General features: G+C 37.8%; 1 protein-coding gene across 6 annotated transcripts in view; it reads left to right on the top strand.

Moving 5' to 3' along the window:
- Positions 1-20,987, top strand: part of LOC110968659 (protein MTSS 1-like) — a 92,858-nt gene that overhangs the window by 7,336 nt on the left and 64,535 nt on the right. For all 6 annotated transcript variants that reach the window (XM_051955105.1, XM_051955109.1, XM_051955104.1 and 3 more), the window contains exons 2-3: positions 9,070-9,131; positions 13,539-13,612. In XM_051955105.1, coding sequence (XP_051811065.1) covers positions 9,070-9,131; positions 13,539-13,612 — 136 coding nt within the window. The remainder of the gene's footprint in view (positions 1-9,069; positions 9,132-13,538; positions 13,613-20,987) is intronic.

The following is a 20,987-nucleotide window of genomic DNA, read 5'->3' as shown; positions in this document are numbered from 1 at the left end:
CTGAAGCACCTGCCCATCTGTTTTACAGAGCTAGATTATGAAAGTAGTGCACTGTCTATTTTAGGAGGACAACCATTGCTGCCCTGATTGGTAGTACTATGCCTCCTTCTAAACATCTTGATTTCTGCTACAACTGTGTTTCCATTGATTTTTTTTTTTGCTGGCTTCTTTTCCATCTTTGTGAAGTCTCACAGTTATTACATTTTTGAGTGGTTCTGTTTCATTATTGTCCATGTGGAACCATGATGCCGACATGCAGATAGACAATGGTCCAAAATGTAGAAAGTTCTGGTGTCTACAACTCATTCTTTAAACTATATTCATGCAGACAGGCTTCTGTTGCACTGTGTTTCTAACATGGGACCTGTCTTTTCAATATAGTCTTTCAAAAATATTTGTTTTTGATGTTTATAAAAGGAAATACTCCACTGGTAAATGTACATATAATACAATTTTTGAGAGGTGATGCAGTTTGAAATCATTTAACATTGAAGTGATGTTAGGGGGTTTATTTATTCCTGTTGTAATGGAGAATATGGGTCCTGCTCGGTCTGCTTTTTTGTGTCTTCAATGAAGTGCTGATGGAGACATGAGAATGCATTTCTAGCTTTCTAAAGTGGCTTTAGCAAGCACTGTAAATTCTTGCAGCCCACCAACTTCTGTTTTACTGTAGTTAGAGCCTCGTGTTGTTGCGCTTGTATGAGATCGACCTCCTGCCCCCGTTTTGATTAAATCGAGTGCTTGAGATTTGCAGCGTTGTCTCTTTTCCCTCCATTCATTTCCTCACTTCAAAATCTACATTTCCTCCCTGTACGCTGGTTCCACGTCCCGTATAAATGTGAAGGTGTTGGGCTGCGTGCCGTTAATCATCTACACATCATTGTGCTGCTTAAATCCAAACAGACACATTACTGTTGATCCGTTTAAGTGGAACCGATCTGCATGTTTTTCCCTGGAGGATGAGAAACTGGCTCATCCTCTTATACTGTGAGCTGCTTTACACTCAAATCTGCCTTTAAACTCGTCTTTTCTAGTGTTTTTTTCCTTGTTGAATAGATGCCGAACTGTTGCTGCTGTGGCTTTGGATCATTGCTTTGACATCTGTACAGTGTTTAAAGCTGGATTAAGCTACTTCTCTATATATCTGAGACAAAGCGAGTGTGTCTTTTCTTCACAGATCTGCAGAAAAAGTTCCACTATCATGCCGTTGCTTTCTGGTAAACTACATTATTGTCTTTTCCTGTAGCTTTTGTTTGGTCTCTGCCAACTGCTAAAATAGCTCTTCAGCTTTAAAATAATAGTTTAAAACAATCATTTACCATTTTTAAAGAATTTATATACATTTTCTGTCAACTAACTGCAAATATGTGTAAAATAGTGATATTTCTGTCAGATTTAAATACAGTAAAACAGTAAATTTTCTGTTCAAGCGTAGTAATATCTGCAAAATTACAAAATTTGGATGTGTACAATATCTACAGTTTTGGCCTGATTTTTAAACATATTCTTTATCACAGATCTACAGAGTGATAGTGTCATGCTGATGCTTTCTGATTAACTCCATTATTTTCTCTCCTTGTAGCTCATTTTTGGGCTCCACCAACTGTGAAATTGACTCCTTAGCTACCATTTTCCTCTTTCAGCAGCTAGTTTGCTGTTCAATCCTGGGCTGATTTTGTACATACACCCAGCTTGTCTGTGGTTGTTTGGTGGAAATAATGGACTCTGGTTTTATATTGGGGTTGGTGAGAGCCTGAAGACTCAAGCTACATCCATACAATACATTTTAATATAAAATTAACATTTTAAAGTTAAAATGATCCATCCATCTAGATGACAGTTGTAGCCACAGTCTGAGTATAAAAGATGGATATCTTCCAAAGTCTGAAAAGTACCCTCTGAACTGCAAAACCCTAGCCTAGCTGCGTTAGACCCAGCTCTTCAGACACAAGGGTCTAGGAACGCTCGACAGGGAGGGAGGCGGGCTAAAAGGTTGTCTGTCAAATCACTCTGCAGCAATTGGGTAGGTATACAACCAGTCAGTGCAACGAATAGGCTGATGTAGTTCCTAGAGCGCCGGATTGTGGCTAAGTCCCATTAGCTTCCCAACCAGCGGAGCCAACTGGTATATTAAGGATTTGCCATATCCCGTCGGCATAAGTCCAAATACGTCTGTCTTCTCAATGAAACACTTCAGTGCCGTCCTTTGTTTATCTTTCAAGTTGAATTTTAGCTTCAAATCTTTAAGGGCTGTGGCCAAAGCCGAGTCGAAAAGTAACTGTTTATTGTGCGCCGGTGTTTTCTGTCAGAATCGTCGCGCCTCTGTCGTCACTTAGTTACGCCCGCCTTCTGACTCTACACTTCACAGTGATTGGTCCGGCCAGTTTTAGGAGCATCCAACCTCGAGCCTTATGGAGGGTAACTAGACCCACCCTAGCAGAGAATTAAATTTGTTGCCGTGGGTTGTCTAGCACGGCTAGGCTAGCAAAACCCACCAGCAGCTTTAAAGGCATGTTTTTTTAATAACCAAAATTGCATCTTTCATTAGTCAGAAAACATTAAAAAACAACATAAAAATGGTAAAACATAAAAAAAACCCATCAGATTTTCTACTCTGGCAGTCTTTGAATTACTATAATTCACAATTCTGGTGGAAAAATGAACCAAATCTAAGCTTAAAATCATGACGTTTTAATAAATAATTTATTCTGTATGTCTTGTTTAAAAATTCAAAAAAAGATACCGAGTAAGAAAAAAATAATCTCCGCTGTCCACTGCAACCGGTAGCCATTGGTGACTCAGCTGCAACCAACAGTTTTGTGACAAAAAATCAGAGATTATTTGGCTGAACTGCAGGCAGCATTTACACAGAGCACAGAAGAGGAAGCTATGGCAGCAAATTGATATTATAGAATTAAGAAAAAATGTCAAAAATACACTATCAGAGCCAAAAACTGTAAAAATCGGAAAAATTCTGGGTTTGTCTACTTTTTGATGGTCTTTGAACAACTCATCTATGATATTCCATTCTATCAGTTAAAATAATAGACTTTTAACTGTGTCATGCAGCTCTTTTTATGTCGAGCCATGGTTGTGCTGTTTCATCAGAGCTGTGCTGTTGAGTAAAAATGTGACAGTAGTAAAAAATGCCCAGAAAATGTTTGGGCTCAACCAACAGGGGGCAACTCATCTGTCTGCAGAAAGAAGTCTGACCTACTTCTCACATGATTTGTTACCTCAGGGAACATTTTCCTAATGAGTTTGTGGTTTTAATTGCTATTTTCAAATCTCTTTCAACATATCATGGTGTTGGTTTTGTAAAATTTGATGCCATTTAGATGCAAATAGACGATAAAGAATATATTAAGGCCTTATGATTGACAAGTTACTATGTATACATGTCCTTAACTTCTCAGTCAGATCCACTGCCGGCTTTTCACATTCAGTTTCAGAACACCAAAATGGCAACGGCCAAATTTCAAACTTCAAATCTTGGTATCAAAATGTATAAAAACACAAACTCCAACACAGAACTGTGTTGAAATGCTTTTGTTCATTTTATGTGCTTGATTCAACTTTATAACTTTTATCCATCAGCGCTGAGAGGCTGTTAGTGGGACATTACTTGAGACCACAGAGTTGTGATGACAGATAGTAAGATGCGGCTTCATCAGGGCCAAAGTAAACTTTTTTTTAAAAAATCAATTAGGAATTAGAAATCAAGAAAAAATATACTAAATATCAGGACAAATCCTGAATATTGGGTACAATATTTGGCCAGGCTGAAAATAAATCCCTGAATCCAACACAATACTCTTTTTATTTCAAGTTTCTAGCTCAAAATAGGAATCTGTTCATCTAACAGCGAATTCCTGGATAAAAAGTCAGAGTTATGAGTCGATGAATTTTCAAATGCAAACGTGTAATAAACTAGAACTTTCTATCTGTGTGTAATAACACATTCTCAACCATGTTGAACACAGTAACTATTTCTATCCTTTAATCATATTGTTACCTCCAAACATCCAGAGTTCAAGGCTTTGCTGTGACTGTGTGTGTGTCTTGTTTTAAACTAATGGCACTGAACGCATTAGCTGAATGCTAATTACCATTTATCTTAATCACCTCGGAGCTAAAATAATCCTGCTCTCTTTTTGGGGAGGCAGCTGATCGTCATGGAAACCTCACGGACGGAGCTACTGCATTGACTTTGGTGCTTCGTCCAAATGGGTCACTTTTGTTTAGTTGTTTTGTTGTGAAATTGGCTGCTGTGGGTCTCTTTCTGCTCTGGTCTTTGTCGTAGCTCTTATATCTTTATCATCTGATAACAAGTCTGAGTGTTGGGGTTGGAAAGTTGCTGCTAAAGTGGGACATTGACCTACAGATGATCTATCGATTGTTCCCAAACCACTGAACTAATTACAAGTGCAAAAACCTTTTAACTCTCTGAAATCTCAGCAGTTTCTAGGCATATTTTTTTCTTGTCACATTTTTACTCACTGTGGGTTAATTTTTCACTACAATATGCAGTCTTCCACCTCTATGGAATCATTACAACCATGACCAGTTACAACAACATAAACAAGCCAGAAAAGAACAAATAAATTTTGAATTTTGTTGATTTATTGTAGAAAAAGTACTCGCAGGTGCTACCATTACTGGAAAAAAATGGTGGCTCTGTAGATATTTTGCTACTTACATTTTGTAATTTTTTTTCCACATTTGCCAAATTTCTGCAACGTGTGTACACTGCCTGCAGTTCAACTCAGTTCAGCTAAAAGGTCCTTGAATTTGTGTCACATGACAGTTATTGGCAACTGTCATAACTTTCTGGTTGTGTTAAGGAGCCAAGATTTCTTTGTGTTTTTACAAAATATGGTCGGAGAAACCAGAAGAAATTTTAATGAAATTTCTTTATATATATTTTTTTTTATCTGAACAGTTACTTGATCTAGCTAGATGAGGACCACCAGAAAGTTTAAAATACAACAATCAGTGCTACAATTTGTGGTTAATCAATCATGCAATTTCGTCAATTTCACAAAGACATGCCGTTTGTTTTGGTGTCCAGTAGGGCTGGACCCGACTATCCGAACATTTGTTCGCTACGGTGGTATCCGGATATTAATTTTGATATCCGAATACACCCCCACCCCCACCCCCGGACGTTACCGGTCTATGTGATCACCCCCTCCTCCCCCCAGACGAAAATATTCGGAGCTCGTCTCTTCCCTGCGCCTTCGACCCACTTCGGCTCATCCCGCTGTGTTCTTCGGCTCATTTCGGCTCTTCCATTCGTGTTTGCTACCACCACCCGATGGCCGGGTGGCTGCCGACTCTGACGTCATGCTTCACTTCGTTGCATAAACACATGCGGAAGACCTCCGCTGTTTGCGAATTCTTCAGTTTCGCTGAAGACAAAACAAAGGCAAAATTTGGACCCGGGAGACCACATGAATGGATCCGAATATTCGGGCCACACACCGCCGCCGCACACCGCCGCCGCGCCCCCGCCCCCCGTCGGACATTATGTGGGGCGGAACGAATATTTGGATATTCGTCTGTAATAGGGCCCGAATATTCGGAGGCCAGAAATCACTATTCGGGCCAGCCCTAGTGTCCAGTGAGTAAGGTGACATTCGCTGAACTGAACTCATGGCCTGATGTTCCTCCAATCATAAATTTTCACAGATAATCGCTAACACAGTGCCTGTGCATTTGCTGAGAAAACCAAACAAACAGAACAGTGAATTCCTGAAGGACCAGCAGGCTGCTGCTGCTGCTGCTGCCCCTGGTTGTTGCCACGGTGACAATTTATGTCCTCAGTGACTGATAGATGCAGCGACCCTGCCCTTGCCTCTGCCGGTGTGTCCGATAGAGATGGAGGAAGGGAGAGAGGATGTAATGAGATGTGGGTTTCTATATGTACAGTGTAACAGAGAGAATATGATGAATGAGCAGCAAAGAGCTGTGAGAGGAAAAGATTTGAGAAATGGAAATGTGGTTTGTGTGTGAGATGGAGAAAGAGGGGAAAAGAAGGGGGAAAACATCCGAGTGTTGAATATGAAAGCAACAAAGAAAAGCAAATGTGTGTCACAGAATCATGATTTGTGTGTTTGGGTGAGGAAGCATGCACGTGTGACCCTCCCCTCCCCACAAATCCTTCTCTGTGTGAAGCCCTCTGCAGCAGCAGCAGCCACATTGCCATAGCAACGGTAGGCAGGCGATGACGCTGGGCATCACTCTTACAGAGGAAAGGCTGAACACACCCAGCTTCAGCTGCACCGTTACAGAGCAGCAGTGCTGAGGGAAAGAAAAAAGAAAAAAGAGGCAACGCCCACAAAGCAGCGAAGGAGTGAAGCCTGACAGCTTTCTGCAGGAACACAGGGAGGAAATGTAGCAGGATCTAATTCATATTCATCCAATTCTACCCAAATATAGTGCTCAGGATATGTGGATGAGGAGTGGCTGTGAAGACATCCTTCATACTGTAGAATCACTACAGTTAAAGACAAAATCTACAGCTTTTCTGTCCTCTAATGCATCCTTTAAATGAGTTAAAGCTAAAATGAGGTTTTAACAGTACATTTACTTGACTATTTCCATTTCCCTCTACTTTCAACCTGCACCCTACTACAATTCAGTTTCATTACATTCACGTGGTAACTTTAGTTCCTTTGTCGATTCATTTTAACCCTCTGAAGCTCAAAACCCACTATTTGGTTCAAAAGGCCTTCACGAGAATCTGCAAAGTGTCGTCACTTATAAGCCAGAAACCGAAAGAATTGTTGGATTTTTAACCATCCGATTGTCCACAAACTGCTCATATTAACCAAATATAGAATTTTGATATAATGTATTATCAAAACCACTTCTTTTATATAAAAAATGCCAATAAGAAATCATTTGAAACAACCATATTGTGTAAAAAAGAAAACATTTCTGCCATTCTGCAAGTTTTGAAACTTAAATTTTAATCCACTGAACCCCAAAATCCAGATGAAATTCATGTTGTCTTTACAAAACCAATTTTTTGCTCCTCCCGGCAGCCATGAAACATTTAAACAAATAAAAATTCAAGTAGTAAAACACCTATAATGTGTAGAGTCTCCAGTATGTGTAACATCAGTAGCCAAAATGTAACTAAATGATAATATATTCCTAGACAATCAAATAAGAGTTGAGTGATTTTCAAGCTACCCAGCAGTTCTATACAAAGTAATTAAAATGATCTGCAGTACTAAAAATGATGCGCACATTAATGCATCAATAATTTTAGTCATTGAATAAAATAAGACTTGTGTTGGCTCATTAGCGGCTTTGGCTGAATTACAGAATGTAAATTTGTACCCAGCACGGATTCGGTTCTGCAGCAGGAGTGGATTTTATCACACCCAGTGTGGACAAAAGGGAATATAACGACAGCCATTAATTCTCTTACAATTTGGATGTGGATATTGCATTAAAACTCGTAGACATTTAAATCTGTCTTTTTAAAGTTGTATTTGTCTTAGATTTTCCTTAGTGTAAGCCTCTTATTGTATCATGGAAAACAGTACATCAAACTTGCACAGAGACACTGTTCATGTGATTTTGTACAGATTTTGTGATGATAAAATTTCATTCATCAGAAACACCCGAAGCCTTGAAACTTATAGCGTGTGATGCTGGTTTAGTTTTACTTCTGACACTAATAAAATCATAAGAAGATGCTGGAATTATGACAGTTGAAGAGCTAAAACTGTCTTTATTTCTGTTAGTTAAATTCAAATTGTGCTCAAATACAAAAGGTTTGTTTTTTTTTGCATTAATTTTTATCTATTACATTAAAGTTAAATTCCTCTTGCTCAGTTTGTGTATATTAGATAAAATCTGTATAAAAATGTGACGAACAAATGTTTCACTTAGTTTTCAAACTTAGATGACTTTACTATTCCCAAGAAGGAAATTAAATTGTTACAGCAGCATGGATATTCAATAAAGGGATAAAGAATAAGACAACACAGAACATTAGGGTATAAAGTGAAGGTAAAATAAAATAAAGTGAAAAATGATACAAATTTATTAAATCTAATATAGAAAAAAAATCAACAGAATATACAAGAGTGACAGTATTTTTTTTAAAGAGTATACAGAAATGTGCAGATGAGAATGTGCTTGGATGTGCAAATGACATAAGAAGGTGCAGATAAGTTTACAGACATAATGAATGACGATTAGAATGTAAATGCAGAAAGCATAAACGTACATCCAGAATTCTTTGTCTAGACTATTCTGACTGTTCTGTCTTATTCTGCTGTGTTGCTGTGGTTAAAAAAAAAACACAACACCCCACCCACTCAGAGCACATCAGGGGACTCCTGCTGACATTAGAAGCGTACCCTACTTTTCCTTGTGTCTGCAGTGTCTCCCTACTTTCTGAGCATGCAGCAGTACCGCAGCGCTGCAGCGTTCGCCTCCTCATCTGTCTCGTATTGAAGCCGGACGGTGGACTTCTGTGCTATATTTGCATGCCTGGAGGGGCACGGGGAGCGCTTGTTCGGCCTCAGCTAGACAGCATGGGCGGGTGGGGGCGCATGGATCGACTGTATTGATCTGTCTCCTTGTTGTCTGTATAAACGCTGCGTCTGATGCTCAGGATTTATGTGTTTTAAGCTGAAGGAGTTGTGCACAGCAAACTTAATGTATATATTTAGCCCCTGAGTATAAAAGGAAACTCTTCCTGCTCAGTAAAGAACGAGTGGTACTGTGTGAACTGTGTGATAAGAAACAAGCCTAAAGTGTGACGGAGGTCTCATTAATGTAATTCCTCGTGACACACTGACCTGATATGTTAGCTTTTAATCAGCACCGACGCTGACCTTAATAAAGGCGGATCAATCCACTTTGAAAGCAGCTTCTTCAGTTGCAGCATGTTGTGTAAAATTTAGAAAATACAGCAACAAAAAAAAACCCAACAACTTCTGTCCGCATTTTTGCATTCACTGCTGTCTGTGATTGATTGTTGCTGGAAAATGCGGTTTGCATTGGAATTTCATCATTTTTTTCCTCTTTCTTTTCTTTTTTCAGGGCAGCTACCCGGTCTGGGACGACTTCATCAGCAAGGCCAGCAAACTGCAGTCACAGCTGAGGTAAATATAAAACACATGCACAGTGTAGTAGACTGGATGTTTTTCTGCAATGTAGCTGTACCTATATTACCAGAGTAGCGACAACTGGGGATTTGACGCCATTTTGTTTCCATTCACTGTGCCACGCACTAATGCACCCGTGACTGTGTGTGTACTTGCTTAGCGCGCTATGTGTTTTATTTGGATTTTTACATTCTAAGCTTTCTAATCATTGTTCAAAAGTAAAAAAGGATGATTGCTTATCAATAATAATGATTTTTTTTTTACAATTTAGAGGATGCAGGAACTCTACTGGAGCCTATCCCAAATATGGGACGCGCAGTGCGAGGTGCACATTCTCGAAAACTAGCTATTTGTGGATTGTTTACTGATTTCAAGACATGTTTTGGACAAAATATTTTACTGACTTGTTTTGTCTGGATGTCCAAGGTTGGATTATGGCTGTTTTTTGTGGAATATTTTAATCTGTGACTAGTTATGAGCCTTCAAAGGTGAGTTGTGCCGTTTACGTTGTTTGTTGGACAAATGTGTGTATATTACCCGCTGTGGTAATCACATCTGAAAGTGGTTTATGCTGGTGGATTCATGAGAATCTAAGCTTTCCATGGGTGTATAATGTTTCTATCATCGAGTTTGCAGCTTCAGTCAATTTAGCAAAATACGTTTGCACATCTCAAGACGGCCCGAATACGGGCCGCTACGGTACCCAACAGTCACCAGTAACACATCTCCATGCATGAAAATAGTCAAAGTCAAAATAATCACAACTGCCTAAAATCACATCAAACTTTTCTATCTGTCATTCACCCATACATCATAACATGAAAGTATATACATGGGACTAACCTGGCACAAAAACGATGATGAAGTCGGTTTCCATCCCACTCTCCGGACTTTATTGTCCCACAGTTTTCTTCTTTCAGGATCACTGGGAAACCTAAACATGTGGAATCCCTTCTCTGACCGATTTGTGCACCCAAAGGCACAACAGCCTGTCATTTTTCAGGGAATTTAGGAAGCGTTGGAAGACCTGGAATTACTGTCTGCGGTGTAAACAACGTTAACAGGAAAACCCGGCGTTCATGAATAGGAAACAAAATGGCTTCCATAGATCACGTGACCAAAATTTTTTGGACCCATCATGTCGCTACTCTGGTAATATAGGGACTCTAACCCTACCTACACTGGATAACTGGATGACATTTAATTTTAGTAATTTCTGCTCCAAGTGTCTTAAAACTGCACAAAGTCTGGACACATTAGCCTGAAAGAAAAGTCAAGAAGTGCAGTATTATTTTTTAATGCAAATGTATACACCAAGCCTGCACATGTTGATTATTTTCTCAATTAATTGTGTAGTTGTTGGTCTATGAAATGTCAGAAAATAGTGAAAAATGTCCAAAGTCTGGAATAACAAGTGTCTTTTCATTTTATCATCATAAAGGAGCAAACAAACAAACAAATATTCACTTTTAATAAGCTGGAATCAGAGAATTCAGTCTTTTTTTCTTTTAAAACTTGCTGAAATTGATTAATTAGCAAAATAATTGACAAGTAATTGATTCACGGTTGCAGCTCTAATTATCAAATTTTATTTTTTTTCCTGTAAATGTATGAGTTATCAGTGATGTAGTTATCAGAAAATTAAACCTAAATGTCTTGTCTTTGTGAGGAAACCTTTACAGTGCCATGGTCACAGTGAATAGACAAGTTAAAATATTTCACTTTTATTCCACCTATGTACAACTTTATATCCTCTTTTGACAGAGATTTTGTTGACCAATATATAGGTATGCATTGAATTTGTCTTTGGTTTGGTGTTCATTTTTTGTTTTTTTGAGCTGCAGCATCCACAGCTCCACTTTTCTGGATTTTTTGGCACGATAATCGCATCCATGGTCAGAGTTTAGCATACGTGTTAACAGCTGTATTTTGAAACCATTTATTTTCACAACTATTATCCAGCTGTTTGTTCTCAGATTAAGGAAAGTTCTGCAAATCACAAGTGTAATGACTGTTTACCTATGAAATACCACACTGAGAGAAAATATTTTTTGTATAATAGAGTATTTGTGTTAAAGCAGTGAAATGACATGTAATTTTATATGATAATGATAATAGTATACGTATGGTCAGAGCAATAGATATTCTGAAAAATTACGTATCTATATGTTGATCAGAGCCGTTTTTTTGACAAATTAGTAAGGCTAATACATATTATACACTGGTGAAAACACATTAATTTTACATTTTTGTTGCAAAAACCTTTATAATAATACATGCTATTTCTCATATAACAAGCAAATCTATGTAAATTACAGAACCAGTACTTGTTTCTCAGCTAGCTGTCACTAATTTTGTCCAATTTTAGAAATATGTTCACAATATTAAGCTTGAATTTAACAAATGGTACCAAAAAAGGAATAATTTCTCAATTTCTGTGCATCATTTATCTTAACAGTATTTTTATGTTTTGTTTTGTTTTTTATTATCAATTATTGTCAGACAGTTACATTTTTTAATGTATATTCAGTGTCTGGTTTTGTATTTGTTAGATATTTTCTTGTATTTTTATATTACAGAAAATGACCTAAATATTAAAAGGGAAACTTTTTTAAAATAATGTTACAGATCTTTTTTTTTTTCAGTGTATGAATTTTTGCTGCCTTTATGTTTTTTCTGCAGTATTTGTTGAAATTATTTTATTCCTCTTGTGCAGTGTGAATTTGAACAATGATGTTATTAATTGCTGTTTCTGTACTTTAAAGAGAAATATGTTCACACAGGTCCAACACACGTCTTCAGTGTATAATTGCAGCTCATGAAAATCCAGTCAGTCTGCTTCATTAAGTGTTTAAATGTCAGACCCACCTCTTCTGTTGTGTCGCTTCGTCCTTGTCACTCCGGTTCACCCACTCCGAACGTACAATGTATAGAAATGCTCACAAACATGCATTTAAACCCGACCTGCATCATTGGCAACATACATGTACTGACACCTTCCAGCCATTAGCCGCCCACACAGGCTCTGTGAACACACACACACACACACACACACACACACACACACACACACACACACACACACACACACACACACACACACACACACACACACACACACCTCAATTAACCTTCTGCGGCTGGCAGAGATTAATGATGCCACCATAAAGTCATTATCAGGGCGACGGATCAGCAGCAGCCTCCAGAGACTCTGCAATGGGCCGGCGGTCAGCAGAGGTCACAGCTGATTACCAACACGTTTCCTGCTCCTCCTCACTTCACACACTGAGGCTCCCTTTGGAGGCTTTTTATGCATTTTAGACTTTGTTTATGTGCTTTAGATCCAACAACCACAGCAGTAATTTTAGTCCACTGGATGGTCAGACACGTTCTTAGATTATTTTCCTGAATCAAACCGACTGCTGCTGATTTCAATATAGCCTGACATGAAAAAATCTACTTTCAGAGACTTGAAGCTTGAATTCTGTTGTTTCAAAACACATCACAGTCAAGGTGAACAGAAATTGGTGAGTGTGACAGGCGTTTATCTTTTAAAGAAATAACCAAAATTAGACCGTTTATCATCCAGAAACTAAAATTAGAAAGAATCATTGGATTATTCAGCTGTGATGTGCAGTTCTGTCGGAAAGCTTCACCAAATCTCAGCTTAAACTGGTGATATTTCATTAAAATCACTAAATTTTACAAGTCTTATTTCAAACGCTGCTAACGATAAACTGTTTTCTGTAACGATATCCTGTGAAAAGCAAAAAAGTTTGCACTCCTTGGCATAAGCGTTAGGTCACATGTGATTCAGCTGTGGCCAACAGTGACATGATAAAAATTCAGGGATGATTTTGGCTGAACTGGATTGAACAGTGTTTACGGAGAGCAGATAGGAGACGTATGGAAACAAATTAAAAATAAATTATCAGATTTTTTTTCTCTTTTTAATTATTCATTGCAATCAAACTATGCTATATTACACAAAATACATTTTGAGTTCTCTCTCCCTCCAGCCATTGTTGTTCTGTTTCCATGGATATGCAGGACTTTATATTGCTGTAAAAATGAGCCCACAGTGACTAAACATGTAACAGGAGCAACAGACATGTAGTGAGAAACATGTTCTACGAAGCATCAAAAATTGAATCATAAACCTGTAAATGTGCAGAATACGGACTTTTTAAAACAGGTCATGATGATTATAAATGCTAAAAAACATGAAGACAAATGCATTTTTAAAAAAACGTAAGAAGTTTCCAACCGTCCAACAATCTGTGAGTGGAACCAAAACTAGAATGTCAACCATTGCTGAAAAATACGTAGCAGAATCAGATTTGTACCTAATATATTTATTGAAACTTCTTCGCTAACTAATGTTTGCACTGTTGTGTCTCCCAGGACGACGGTTGTTGCGGTAGCAGCTTTCCTGGATGCCTTTCAGAAGGTGGCTGATCTGGCAACCAACAGCCGAGGTAGGATGGAGAAACGTTTGCGTGTGTCAGAGCATATCGAGTTGTTTTGCTTTATAAAATCTGTTTCATTTAGATGGATTTCAGAAATATTTTTTTGTGATTAAACCTTTGACTTTTGGGCAGAAATGAAAGATTTTGTTCTGATTGTGAGCTGAGATGAGTTGAAAATTAGTTGTTCGTGGTTGACATTAGCCTCGGCTTTTGTGTAGCAGCATCTGATTACTGACTGTCGACAGGAGGGTGTAATTATTTGTTGTTCTAACCCTACTTTTGGTGTTAATGTCAATGTGAAATGCGTCACAATTAGTGTGATTACTACCTTCATTTGACACAAGACTCATGTAATGAACTTGAAAGTGTTTTGAGTTGTCGATCAATCAAACTTTGTTTGTATTGCTTGTTTTGTGCTGGTTACTATACGTTTTCCAAGTGACTAGCAAGCAGGCAATAAGTGCAGTAAAACATTTTGAAAATGGAGCACACAAGAAATAAAAATAATGCTAAAGCTACATATTATAGGAATGACAGCAAAAAGGCAATAGAATTCTTTAAAAATAAAGTACAACGAAATAAACAACATTGAAGATCAAAAAAGATTGAATCCAATAAAATAAGTGATGAAAAAAATAGATGATGGATAGAAAACATTCTAATCTAAAGACTTGCTGAAAAAGAACCTGCTGGCCGATTGGAAAGGTCAAAATTATACCATTTGTCAAAGTCAGAAAATGCAAAAACAGATGAATTATCAAGTTCTGTAGCTAAATCTAAGCTTAAAATAGTGATATTTCATCAAAATGATGTTATTCTACATATCTTATTTAAAATATCTCCCAAAATATACTATTTGCATTGGCTAGATTTTGTAAAAACCAAAATCTCTTCACTTTTTGTAGCAAGTGTGAAGTCTATCATTTGTCAGGTGTGACCAACAGTCATGTGACCAGGGACATTTCAGCTGAACTGTAGGCTGTACAAGTTTAAATTTAAGTAGTGAAATATCTGTAGGCGGAGTCACCATTTTTTTCCAGTGCTGGTAGCACCTTGGACTCTTCCCAAAAGACAGTTTTGAGTTCTCTTTACTTCTAGTCCTAGTTGTTCTGTTTCCATTTAGATGCAGGACTTTATATTGCAGTAAAAAATGAACCCACAGTGAGTAGAAATATGGCAGGAGCAAATAAAACACCCAGAAACTGCTTGGGGTTCACAGTGAGTCATGTCAGCACCTTCTCCTGCTCTCAGACCCTCAGGCAGAGGAGTTTCAAAACTAACTCGCCAAAATTGTTCGTCCAACAACAGCTAAAATAGAACCTAAGAGGCTGAAATGATGCCAGACGAGTGGGCTGCTGCAAAACCATGAAGTGCTTTGAAGATGCTTTAAAGAAAGAGGGGAGTGAAAACCGTCTCAAGGCTTCATGAATCTGCTTCATGCATGTACAGAAACTAGAAGAAAAAGGAGGAAAATGCTCTCACACACGTTTGGTGTTTCCAGATAATGCACAGCTGGCAGTTGAGAGTGAACAAACCCAAATGATGCAGTGGTTGGTTTTATTTCTGTCTATAAAACACATTTTAGACCTCACGATCATTCAGAATCACATTTACAAGATTTAATTTATCATTCCATGTTTATTTTTGATTTAAAATAGGAAGGTGAAGTTATGAATGTCCTCAACTTCAACAGAAATATGTGTGCATTAGTGGCATGACTCAAACATGAACTGCACAGTTTAAGGAGTAATGGAAGAAATATTTAGATCCTGTGCTTGAACATCTGAACCCCACAACCTAGCTCAGAGAAGGCATGTTAGATTTTATCAATCACCAAAATATGTCATAGCCAGAAACTGTACAGATAAATTAAAATAAGATAAGACAGAAAGACTATTTATCCTAAAGAAAATTCTTTAGCCAGATATGGCTTAGGAAAAAACAAATTACAAGAGAGTAAATGTGGTGCCTAACAGAAAAGCAATTAGATAAAAGTATGATGCATTACTAAAAATAAAAATAAGCTAAAATAAGGACTAGAATAGAAAAGTAAGAAGTAATACTGGCAATGATACTGAAATGGTAAAAAAAATATTACACAAGAAATTGAAATATTACACATGATTTTTCAAATTTTCAACATTCCAATAGTCCTTGAACTACTCATTGTTGGCATGCGATTCCTTCGTAAAACAGAACCAAACCAGAAAACAAATATATGAGGTTAAATCTCATTAGTAAGATAATAACCCTCTGAATCTAGAAAAGTTCAACCAAAACAAAGCATGGAGAATGTTGTGTAGTTAAAAAATGTAAGTCTAATGAAAATTACTTAATAAAATCCAGATTGGATAAAGAAATCTCATTTATGTTGGGTTTTGTGGGGTTTTTTTCGACTCCCCTTTCACTTTATTATTCAACTTCAAAATCCTTTCAAGAAACAACTAAGAATACAGAAAGAAAAAATCATCTTTGGTGGAAGTTAATTTTTTTTCTTTAGTCAACTATTCACTGCAGTATGCTGCTACCCAGTTTGAGCAATTTTTTAAAAAAATATATTTTTGTGCCCTTTTTTGATGGTCTTTGAACTACTCATCTTTGATGTGCTCTTCCACTGGAAAATTTAACTGTTTTAAAGAAATGTGATATTTCTTTAAAACCACTTTATTTTTTGTGTGTTTCATTTAATAAAAACACCAACAATATACCATTTGCACCAATCCAGTAAAACAAAATAAACCATTCTATACATCTTGGCATGACCGTAAAACAATCCACCAGCTGCAAAGCTGAGACAAAAATTTAGGAATTATTCACCTGAAATGGGTTAATGACATGCACTAGTGGTGTGTCAATGTATGAAAAGAGAAAGGAGTCAGAGGAGAAGTTCCCAGTGCATCCTGGGAAATCCCCCGGAGCATTTTAGACCTACAGCAGCATATCGAAGGGATGCTAGTTTTTACTTCATCAATAAAGGGAGCTTTAAATCTTAAATTATGCAAATCAAAACACTCCGCCGCCTCTCTGAGAAGCCTTTCATTCCTTCCGTTTTGTGATTTATTCCTCTACAAACAGAAGGAGGTTTCAATGTTCTGTGTTGTTGTGAGGCAGCTTGTGCGCTTTCTGTTGATTTGTACTTTGCCTTTATTGACAAATGATCAGAGGCGGCTGTCTTCCCGATCACTGGGTCGATAGAGGTCGACTCCCAGATTGATTGAATGAAACACCAAGAGGTGTGTATTTATTCTGCGGATCTCCACCCTACAGGTTGACTGTATGTGGGTGTGTTTAGGTCCTTCTGGATGTCGTTCAGCTTCCTGTCAAGGTGACTCGCTGTCACAATGACAGCAGCAGCCGAGGAAACGATCAGTCGGTGTTGCCGTGATCCTGCAGCTCCAGGTCACAGCTGCTTTGTTGTTGACCCAAGTGTTTCTAGTGGATGTTACATCTGCATTAGTATGACAATTTACTGGTTGCTTTCAGCACAGTTGGAGGTTTGTGGAGACACACCGCACAGTTCCAGACGGCCTCACAGCTCAGGTCCTCCAGCTGCTGTCTGCTAGAAATGACATTTTAACAATACGAAACCAGAATGTAGTCCCACAATAATAACTTTTTTTTTTAGATAGATATTAATAGGTATCGCAGTAGGAGGGACATACATGCACTGTTGGAAAACAAATAGTGTGCCTCATAATAATTTAATATAAAAAAATTTAAAATATGACTGGTTCCAATCAGTACCAATAGTGGGGACTTATTTATGAGCTTCAGTGTCTGTGCTAGTGGGTCACCATCTCAGATCATTAGATTTTTTGGACAATTTCTGTTCAACCGTGCCTGATTTGCCTACAATTTTTGCAGCACAAAATCTTGTAATTTATAAAGATGTTTATGAGATTTTAGCTTGATAAATCAAATACTTCTGTGGAATACTGCACCTCAACAGACCTGCACAAGAACCATGTTGAGAAGACAGAGGGTGAAGTACCTGCTGCCTAACTTTATCGTTTTATCCTCTGGTTTCTGCATCTGATGCCTTTAGGTGAGACCATCAAACATTCTATCAAACAATCTCCCATTTGCTTTTGATGAAGTGTCAATTACTAGTGCACATTGCTATCATTTTATAACCCTAATTGAAAGTAGACAGTCTTGTGAGGCTGGCTTATCAATAAAAACTGTGAAATTGAGCAGTGTTACGCAATGATACGAGCATGTCATGTAGCTTTTCTTTAAACTTTGTGTTTTGATTGCGAAATATTGGAAAGTTTTACCCATTTACTTCATTGTAGCTCAACTGTAGGCAACTACAGTTCAGCAGACTTAAAAGGTTAGAATATAGCCTAAACGCTAGTGGATTTTTGAGTCTAACATTCATATCTGTTTTAGTTTTTCAAAATGTCAGATATTATAAGCAAACTGACACTACAACAAGCGGTTTGGCCGGCTTTAATCTTGTCCAACCTGTAGATGGGGAACCATCTCTGAGGTGTGTTGAATTATTGAAGCAAAGAGGTTGTTCCTACCGGTGTTCCCTGTATGCTCAATTTCATCCTCACACATGGAGAAATATACAGTAGGAGGAATGGATGGAGGGAAGCAGATAGAAATAGTGTGTGAAATTGTAGGACAAATTGGAACGAGTTAAAATGCACCCACAGAGACATGATGGGCGTGAGAAGAATGGATGGAGAATGGAGGAGGAGGAAGATAGAGGGCAGATGGTTATGGGGGAGAGGAGAGGAATGATGAAAAAGATGGAGGGATGGAGGGGGGAGGGAGGCTGTCATGTCGAGACGGCTGCTGCTGCTGGTGCTCATGGCAACTAGATGGAAATCACTGCAGAATTCAGGCCGAGCAACAGAAACAAAATCTCCACCTATAGTCTGTCTGTCCTCCTCTTATGTCCTTCATTGATCTTATATCTATATGAACAGTTCTACATTTCTTTGTATTGCTATTTATTTGCATTTATTGGATTTGATATAGTAGATCAGTTGATTAGTCCTTCTGCAGAAAATTTACTAAAATCCTTTTGTTAGTGGGTGAACGAGGTTCTTAACTCTTTTCATTTTGGTGCATTATTTTCTATCTCTTACTACATTCTGTACATTGATTTCAATTTTTATGCTTTGCTTGTATTATAGGGGTGTTGACGTGTTTTGGCTCAGTTATAGCTAATACTCCATTGGCACTGGCACCCTGAAGAAGTCTTAAAGATCCCATTGTTCCCCTTTGTAGTGAAGTAGTGAAAGTCTCACATGTTGCCAGAATGTCTTTTTTTCAGCTCAAAATGCCACAAAGATGGTTCCTTTCAGCATGACTATATAACTCCCTAGTTTTAGCCTTGTGCTTAATGGGCTGTTTCAGTGTCTATAGCTTTAAATAGAGCTAAACTGCTGACCCTGCCCCCTTCAGGAAGAAAACTCTCTGCATCTGTGGTTGATATTGTGAAGCAAAGCTTTTTTTTCTTCTTTAAATTTCTTTCTAAATGATCCTTCTACTTGGAAATATCACCGAAATATCAGCATCACATCTATTTATTTACTCGTTTGGTGCGTTTGCCAGAAAATGTAGACTTTTTTTTTTTTAAATATTCAAGGATTCAAGGATGTTTTTTGTCATTGCATTTCTGCAAAATCACTAAAATCGCTAGTTTAGCATTGCGGAGTAGCATCCTGGAAATAACTTAGACGTGACCGCTGAATAACATGTTCCCCTAACTTTAGTCACTATTTCAAACACATTCCATTGTCTGACTCCTGAAACAGAAGATTGTCACTATGTTCAACGCTAATGCTAGTCACGTTAGCCACACAATATTCGGTCGTAATTCTAGTTTTAATCATTTCAAAGATCAAATACACAATGATATTTTCTCAGATGAAAGAGAGATTTAAATGTAAAAGACAGAAGCGTAAAAGCAATTATAAAAGAACTAGAATGAAAGAACTTTTAGCTGGATGTAATCACTGACTACATTATTTTTAGAATTTGTTTCTGCTGCTTTTTCCATTGTTTGCGACATTCACATCCAACATCCACATAACAACAACACAAATGCTATGGAAATGAGAATCAGCAGGAGTCCTCCTCGACCTACCTGTCTGCCTTTGTATGTGTGTTGGCCAGCGGTTGCCATAGCAACCTGCTGCCAGGACGGATTTTGTCCTTAAAGGGCCAGCGAGGCCACATCAACATGTCAACACCAGGTAACTGTGTTGGACTGAGGAGAAAAGGAGGACGAGATGTGATGAGACGGAGGAGAAAGGAGAGGAGAGGAAATTTAATTTGTGACAAAGTAAAGGTGGAAGTGATGCAATAAGGAAAAGGAGGAGAAGAGAACAAAAAAACAGAGAAGGGATAGAAAATTAAATAAAAATACAGTTGGAAGCATGATTTTGGTGTGTTGATGTGCTGCTGAGAAAGTTCAGCACTGATGATTTGAGCATCAGCTGCCAATAAGAACTACCTTTTCATTGTGTAAATAAGGGACTGGACACAAATCCAAATTTACAAATTTACAAATTTACACATACATGTGGGCCAGAAGACACCTCCTTCACTTTCTCGTAGCTTTAGGAGGCCGATATCATCCATTCTGGTTATTGAACCAGAACAGAAAATAACCTGAACAGTATTTGCAAATGCATGGAAACTCTCTGGAGGAGTTGTTACAATGAATGTCCATCAAGTATGATCATGTCTTGATTCAATTAGAGCGATTTAATATATCATATCTGCCACTCCCATTTCCCTTTATAATACACTTTTTGTAGATTAGCTGTAGTACCTAGTTGCTTCTCTTTGTGTAGGAACCAAGGGAGGTGAACGCTTCTTTGATGGCAAGCTAAGAACATAAGTGAAGTTTAGCGAGTAAAGGAGCACCATGACAGAGACTTGTAAAAAGTTTATGGCAAACAAACAAGCAATATTTAAGCTGTGCTGAAGTAGAATAGTGATGATTTACCCCAGTAGAACAGCTAACAACTGTTACCACCTCCTTTTCACATTTCAGCCTTAGAACATTGGCACCATTACTAATGGCATCATAATTCATGGGATTGGACGAGACATTCCTAGTTATTACCCTGAAATTGTACATAATGAAGTTTATGTGGCAGCAAGGTCTATCTTAATACAAACCACGATCCTTTTCTAAACATAATAGAGTAGTTTTAGTGCCAAACACCAGCTGAAAACAGTAACAAAATAAGTGAACAACAGTGACTGTGTAAACCAAAGCCAAAAGAAGACATAAATCAAAAATCAAAGTGTGTTTATGATCAAACATAGGACTGTATCTTCGAAATGTGAAATTTTTCCTCTTTGTAAATGCAGTGTTGCAGGTTCCATAACATTAAATGAGCTGATAATGAAC

This window comes from Acanthochromis polyacanthus, chromosome 11 (assembly GCF_021347895.1).
Source record: "Acanthochromis polyacanthus isolate Apoly-LR-REF ecotype Palm Island chromosome 11, KAUST_Apoly_ChrSc, whole genome shotgun sequence".
Taxonomy (NCBI): Eukaryota; Metazoa; Chordata; class Actinopteri; family Pomacentridae; genus Acanthochromis; species Acanthochromis polyacanthus.
This window is presented reverse-complemented; position numbering and strand designations above follow the sequence as displayed.